Below are 7,008 nucleotides of genomic sequence, written 5' to 3'. Positions count from 1 at the left end.
GCCGCCTCCACGCCGCCGCCTCCGGCACCGCCGCTGCCGGCCCCTCCGCCGCCCACGCCGCCGCCGCCGTCGCTGTCGCCCTCGCCGCCTCCCACGCCGCCGCCTCCGGCACCGCCGCCGCCGGCCCCTCCGCCGCCCACGCCGCCGCCGCCGTCGCTGTCGCCCTCGCCGCCTCCCGCGCCGCCGCCTCCGGCACCGCCGCCGCCGGCCCCTCCGCCGCCCTCGCCGCCGCCGCCTTCGCTGTCGCCCTCACCGCCTCCCACGCCGCCGCCTCCGGCACCGCCGCCGCCGGCCCCTCCGCCGCCCTCGCCGCCGCCGCCGTCGCTGTCGCCCTCACCGCCTCTCAATCGTTCGCATAAGGCCTAGATAGGCGTCCACCTGCTCGGCTAGCGAGGCGGAAGAGAGACCATCCCACTTGTCCATCACGCAGTCGCGGTCTCTGAGAAAAGTGGCGCGACCCTCGCGGGCCCATTCGCACTCCACCGCCCTGGCGTCTCTTTCCGGCTCGGTTCGCTTCAGCTCATCCTCGTCTGCAACGCGCCGGACGAGGGCGTAATCGCCGAGATGCCAGCCCTGCCAGAGCATGCCCGAGGGCGGGCTCGGGCTTACGCGCAGCACGTCAAGGAACCACGCCACAAGGCTGGGCTGGCGCCGGCTCACGGCCATTTGGAGATAGCAGTACAAGTGCCGCGCCTCGTCAGAGCGCCACGGCTGCAACTCAAGGTTGGGCGGCCACCACGCCGAGCTCTCAAAGGTAGAGACGATAGCATCCGGAGTGTAGCCAGTGTAGCATCCGGAGTGGGCCAGGGATACGTCGTAGGCGCGCAGCTGGCCCAAGAGGGAGATGTGCATCGAGCTGCCCGCCTCGAAGAAGGCCATCACCTCTAGGAATTCGGCCCGGTCGGTTGATGGCGGGCCCAGGCGGCGAAACTCTTGACCGAGGACGTGAGTCATTGCGTGCACGATCGTTGCGTCCTGTCTGGTCGCCGCCGCGAGGAACGGCTTCTGCCCGGCCGCATCCGGCTCCGTAAAGAGAGCCATCACGCACTCGTAGGCGGGTGGCTTGGGGAAAGCCTGCGATGCATGGCCGCCCGCGAGCCAGCAAACGAAGACGTTGCGCTTGTGGCTAATGGCGGCATGCAAGATGTTGCGGCCGCGCTTGTTCTTGAGCAGCACCGAGATGCGCAGCCCGTGGCACAGCTGCGACACGACCTCGACCCGTCCCGCCTTGGCCGCATCGTGCATGTGTCGCCAGTCGGAATCGATGCCGCGGTGAGCCGCGACCCAGGCTACGAGTCGACCCGTGGACCACCGAAGCCAGTCGGGCCGGGCCGTGATCGGCTCCACCTGCTGAGTTGTTGGCTCCACCGGCACCGGCAGTGGCAGCGGCGGATCCACTAAGTGAACTTCGGCTGGAGCATCCGGTCCGTCCACTGCGGCCAAGTGAATGGGCAGCGGCGGATCCACGGCTAAGTGGACAGCATCCACTCCGTCCACTGCGGCCAAGTGAATGTCTTCGGCTGGAGCATCCGTTCCACCCACTGCGGTCATTCTGAGGCACCAGCGCCATGTCACTGCAATCGACAAAATTGTGCAGAGAAGCGAAGCCGCGGTGGCTGCCTCGGCGAGAATCGCGTCCTCCATTTTCAGGCCCGGTGCGGCAGTCTGGCCGGAGTAGTCGGGTTTCTCGACGATGGTCGCGTTGGGTAGCGAGGAGAAGATCAGCAGGCCAGGAGAGTTTTACGATTGCGTTCCCTCGAGGAAGAAATTTACGAGCCGGGTCGAGTGCACGGAGCTAAGCTCACCGTCCTCGCAGGAGTCGCTTAGGCGGCAAACATCTCTCTCTTAGGCGGCTCCCGGGGCTCTTTCTTGTACCTGTGTGAGTGCCAGTGAGTGCGCGCCAGTCCTGTGCCTAGTGTCGTGCGAGGGAGAATCTTAAAGAAACTCCCTCGCAGTGTTGTGCCAGGAAGAAAGGGTTGATTGTAAAACAAACACGTGTATTTCTGGTGTACCTGTGTTAGTGCCAGTGCGCGCCAGTCCCGGGCCTAGTAAAGAAAGAAAGAAAACAGACAACCCAAGGGAGGGTGAGTGAGTGAGTATTCTTGATACGAAACCACGACGACACACACCAGTCGACTCGCATCGGTTGCCTCCATTAACGGCGGAGCTATTCTCGCGCCCACACCACACCTGGCTCCAACGTGGACACGCCCATAGCTGGGGACACTACTAGGTCATGCATGGCATCAGAAGTTTTATCTCTGGGCCCCGAAACGCATCTCTAGCAGCGTCGTTACGCATGCTCCCTCCCCTCCTGGGCGCATGCGCCTCACATCTCGCCAGAGCATAAGCCCTTGGTGTGCGGCGAGACGAGTTTTTTGCCATCGCCCCGAGCAGCAAGCCGCCCGCCGCAAACAGCCGGAGGCATCGCCACGGCACTGACTGCGCCGCGATCCCGCACCCGTCGACGAAGCTCCCCCCGCGGAAGACCGCGCGTAGCGACGCCTTGACGATCGAGATGAGCGCGCTCGAGGCTCGCCCACCTACTGCCCCTGAGAGTTGGTTATTGAGTGGGATCAGCTCCCCCCCTTGGGATCGAAGCCGCCACAACCTCACACCCAACATCACAGGTGGGATCAGAGAGAGACTCCACACCGGACACCGCCCGGGCACAGACTCCCTACCCATCGGATCGCGCAGGGCCCCCTCGGAGCAGCCCACACACAATCACGCATCGGCAGAATTAGTGCCTGAGTCAGGCAGACACACTCACACACACACCAAGGGAGGGATGGGAGGACGGCACGCCGCCACCACACAGGGATTTTAGGGGAGAAGTGTGGTGCTAGCCGTCGCCCACCCTCGGGCGTCTACCACTTCCTATCTCTCTTCGCAGTTTCTCACCAATTCTCGCAGCGACCTTCATGCCACCTCGCCTTGTGAGCGGACCTAGTCGCCACGCGACGCCGTGAGCGGACCTAATCGCCACGGGCGGCGAGCAGCGTGAGCGGACCTAATCGCCACGCAACGAGACACGCCGGAGCGGACCGGACCGGTTTCGCCACGCGACGAGACGACGTGAGCGGACCTAATCGCCACGCGACGAGACACGCCGGAGCGGACCGAATCGGTTTCGCCACGCGACGAGACGACGTGAGTGGACCTAATCGCCACGCGACGAGACACGCCGGAGCGGACCTAATCGCCACGCGACAACCAGACGGAGGCAGCGTGAGCGGACCTAATCGCCACGCGACAGCCACATGAGCCCGTCACATACGGCACGAGCCGTGACTGCAGAGCAGCTGGCCTTGCATCCCTGCAAAGGGGGGCGAACCCCACCGAGCCCGGGGCAGCTACGGCCGCCACCCTCCTACCGGGCAACGACCCCAACCTCGTCGATGGGCCTTTTTGAGACTCACAGGAATCCGACTTCCCCGGCAACCGGCGCGATGGGCCTCTTATTTGGGCGCCGACGCTCGGGGTCGTCTGGCAACGTCACCGGGAGCTCGAGACGCAGCTCTCGGGGCCAGCCAACCCAGGAGTCGATTTTAGGACCAATCTCAATAACAATCTATATCAGCATGAACAACGGGGACTCGGACGCGATGGATAATGCCTTGGGGTAGGTAGTAGGCTAGGTAAGTAGGGTTGGTCTGCGCCCTCCCGTCGCGTCCGACGCCCGGAGAGGAGGGCCAGCAGCGCGGCCAGGTCGCCCACCGCCAGCTCGGCCGGCAGAGTTGGGCAGATGGCGCCGCTCAACGCTCATGCCGTCAGAAAGAAGAAAAACAGAACCCCAATATCAGTTGCACTCTCCCAGTGCTCCAAGTGCGCCCGCTCTCAATCGCGGGCGCGACACCCCGCTCACGCCTAACCGAGAGCAGAGAACACACACACCGACAGTACAATACAGAGAGCACTGTACGACCTTCGTACGAGCGTTTCCGGCAGGCTACGCGCAGGGAGCCCTCTTCTCTCACAATCTCGCGCCAATCTTGAGGCGCGGCGCAGACATCCTCTCAGGTCGCCCGGGCAGCATGTTCTCGTCGTCTGTAGCATGCAGCGCCTTGTAGATGGCCCTCGCCTTGAGCTTCGGGAGCGCGCACCGGCATTGACAACTTCTCACTTGTCCAGCCGGAACGAGATGAGGTACTCCGGATAGGCCTGCGAGTCCTTGTACGTGACGTAGATCTCTGGGCGCGCCGTGTCGTCTACCGTCGAGTCGTACGGCAAGTGGCCGCGGCCCGGGCGCGGCGGCGGCTCGCGCATGTCCTGTTGGCCGCGGCAGTACTCGCCATTGAGCACGCGGCACGCGTAGATGCGCCGCACGCCTCTCCCGTCGGGCGGCGCGTACCTGAGCGAGTAGCCCGCGTGCAGCGCAAAGTACGAGCCGTGGCCCAGCCGCGTCGCATTCTTCCCGCAGAACGAGCGATTGAAGTTGTTGTGCGCGATCTTGTCGGCCGTCGCCTCGTCGGTGCCGTGGTAGAGCCGCTCGCGCTCGAAGCGGCGCATGGCCGCCGCGTCGTCGGGCGCGCGCTCGCGCAGGCGGAGCTCGTCGCGCAGCAGGCAGTACCGCCGCCACTGCGGCCGGTTCTGCACGCGGTGCACCGCCTCCACGAGCACCTGCGGCTGCTGACCCGACCGGTAGCGGCTCTGCAGAAAGAAGGCGCTGATCGAGCGCCGGAAATCGGACTCCACGTGGTCGTGCTCGTCCGAAGACGCCGGCACGCGCACCATGGCGACGTCTCCCGCCACCGGCGTCCACGCGCTAGGATCGGTGATGGCCATCGCCGCCTTCTCCGCGGCCGCCGCCTGCTCCGCCGCGGCCGCGGCCTGCTCCGCCGCCGCCTTGTCGCGCTCGAGCGCCGCCATCCTCTCGCGCAAGTCGCGCATCTCAAGGCTCTTCTTGCGCGCGCGCTCCTCGGCCAGTCGCGCCTTGGCCTCCGCCGCCTGCTGCGCCATAGCCGCGTCCGTCGAAGGCTGCTGCTGCTGCTGCGGCGGCGGCGGCGGTGGCGAAGGTGGCGGCGGCGGCGGCGTTGCCGCGCTGAGCGGCGGCGGTCGGAGCTCGCCCTTGTAGGACTTGTGCACGCCGCAAGTGTGTTCCCGCCACGAGCTGTTGCAGCACGGGGCGCGCGGCGCGGCAGGGTTGATCTTATTGGAGCACAAGCCGCCATTCTGCTTGACCGCGCGGCACATGCCGGGCAGGGCTGGTGGTAGCTGCGACGAGGCGGCCGGGGCGGGCGCATGCGACGAGGAGGCGGCGGCGGGCGGCAGTGCATGCGACGAGGCAGGGGCAGGCGGTGAGGCGGCGGGCGGCGGCGCGACGGGCGGTGGGGCACGGCGCCACGGGATCTTACTGCCCGCGTGGCGGAGCCAGCCATCGTGCGCGCTGACATGGAAAGCGGCCGACACATCAAGGAATCGCACGCTCAGCGTCTCCGCCTCGAAGCCGTGCATGGCAGCGTACTCGAGCACCGCGCCGCCGCCGTCCGATCTCGTCGCCGCCGCCTCCGTGCCGAGAGAGCGTGCGGCGCAGCAGCCGGGCAGGCGCAGGCGAGCCCGCCACCAGACGTCGCGCGGGCGGCCGTCGTCTTCGGCGAGCTGCCAGAGCACCTCGATCTCCTCGCAGTCGCGCAGACCGAGGGATGGGGCCGAGACGTCGCTGATGTCGGGAGCCTCGGCCTCCGCTTCCTCCGCCTCCTCCGCTGCCATCGCCGCCGAGAGCATCTCCGCCGCTTCGGCCGCCGCCGCATCGGCCGCCGCCGCATCGGCTGCCGCCTTGGCCTGGGCAGCCGCTTTCGCCTCGACCGCCTTGGCGTCGGCCACAGCCTCGGCTACAGCCTCGCTCGCCGCGAGCGCCTTTGCCGTCTGCGCGCGCGCGTCATTGCGCATCTTTGTCAAGGCAGCCTTGCGCCGGAGCTCCAGCTCGACCTGCTCCTTGATCGACCGCCTTATCGCCTCCTGGAGCTCCGGATCCTCCTGCTCGTCGAGCGCCGCTTTCTGGCGCGCCTCCGCTGCGGCCTTGGCCTCCGCCGCCACCTTCTCGCGCTGCTCCGTCGCGACAGAGCTGCCGTGCTTCATCGGCGCCCGTGGCGCTGACGGCGGCAGTGGCGGGCACCGGCCCTGCCTCTTGAGCGCTCCAGGCAGCGTCGGCGGCAGCCCCTGCGGCGTCTGCGCCTCCGCCGGCATGAGCAGCAGCTGGAATAGGGACGCGCCGAGCGCCAGCTCGTCTCCGTGGCCTGCTCTCGTCCACCCGCGCACGGGCTCCCCGCGGAGTCGAGTGCCGAATGTGGTGTCGATATCGGTGAGCCAGAGCTGGTCGCCGATCGTTTTGATCTTGAGGTGCTGGCGGGAGATCTTATCGTCGTCGAGCGTGCGAACGTCGCAATTCGAGGAGCGGCCGAGCACGATCTCCTTCTTGGCCGCTCCGGCGCCGACGCGGAGCGGTAGCCACATTTTCGTTCCTTCGGCAGGACCGGCGATGCCAAGTAGCTGCGGCTGATGCGTGCGATTCTGCGCTTGCGCCGCCTTCCTTGCCTGCGTAGCCTTCTGCGCCTGCGCTTCGGCAGCTTGAATGCATGCCTCTACAAAGCCGAAGGGTGCTTCTGCGGCGGCGCGGTTTTCCTTGTTGGCGTTCGGCAGCATATCGGAAGCCAGGAGCCTGCCAGCGGCAGCTGCGGAGCGGGAGCGAGGGTTGAACCGTGGCGAAACGAGAATTCCACCGTCCCACGACGTGCCATTTCCCTTGCAGGTGCGCGTACCCGCTCCTCTTCAGGGAGGCGTCCAAGTGCGAGGGCAGTGCCGCGCTGGGCGCACCGTTTGCCACCGCGTTTGATGCGGTCGAGAAGGTCGTGAGCTCGATCAACGAGGAAGTGCGCCGGCAGGCGCAGCAGCGGCGCGCGGCAGAGGTCCTGCTGCGGGAGGTGCACACAGCCTCTTCCGACTTGCTCACGGCATCGCGCTTCCTTGCACTCGAGTCCGAGGTGAGTTGCACTGAGTAGCGACGGC

The 7,008-nt window shown here is 66.9% G+C and overlaps 3 protein-coding genes across 3 annotated transcripts; all 3 read right to left on the bottom strand.

Annotated features, from left to right (window-relative positions):
• Positions 1 to 362: 362 nt before the first annotated feature.
• Positions 363 to 1,644, bottom strand: EMIHUDRAFT_195842 (hypothetical protein; the record flags this gene model as incomplete). The annotated part of the gene is made up of 2 exons (XM_005775569.1): positions 363 to 378; positions 479 to 1,644. 2 exons carry the CDS (start codon positions 1,642 to 1,644, stop codon positions 363 to 365), a joined length of 1,182 nt encoding a protein of 393 aa, XP_005775626.1.
• A 2,478-nt stretch (positions 1,645 to 4,122) lies between these two features.
• Positions 4,123 to 4,737, bottom strand: EMIHUDRAFT_195841 (hypothetical protein; the record flags this gene model as incomplete). Its single annotated transcript, XM_005775568.1, has 2 exons — positions 4,123 to 4,191; positions 4,306 to 4,737. 2 exons carry the CDS (start codon positions 4,735 to 4,737, stop codon positions 4,123 to 4,125), a joined length of 501 nt encoding a protein of 166 aa, XP_005775625.1.
• A 157-nt stretch (positions 4,738 to 4,894) lies between these two features.
• On the bottom strand, positions 4,895 to 6,456 carry EMIHUDRAFT_195840 (hypothetical protein; the record flags this gene model as incomplete). The annotated part of the gene is made up of 3 exons (XM_005775567.1): positions 4,895 to 4,950; positions 5,358 to 5,622; positions 5,839 to 6,456. 3 exons carry the CDS (start codon positions 6,454 to 6,456, stop codon positions 4,895 to 4,897), a joined length of 939 nt encoding a protein of 312 aa, XP_005775624.1.
• Between the last annotated feature and the right edge of the window lie 552 nt (positions 6,457 to 7,008).

The sequence above is a fragment of the Emiliania huxleyi genome (genome assembly GCF_000372725.1).
Source record: "Emiliania huxleyi CCMP1516 unplaced genomic scaffold EMIHUscaffold_3, whole genome shotgun sequence".
Classification (NCBI taxonomy): Eukaryota; Haptophyta; order Isochrysidales; family Noelaerhabdaceae; genus Emiliania; species Emiliania huxleyi.
This window is presented reverse-complemented; position numbering and strand designations above follow the sequence as displayed.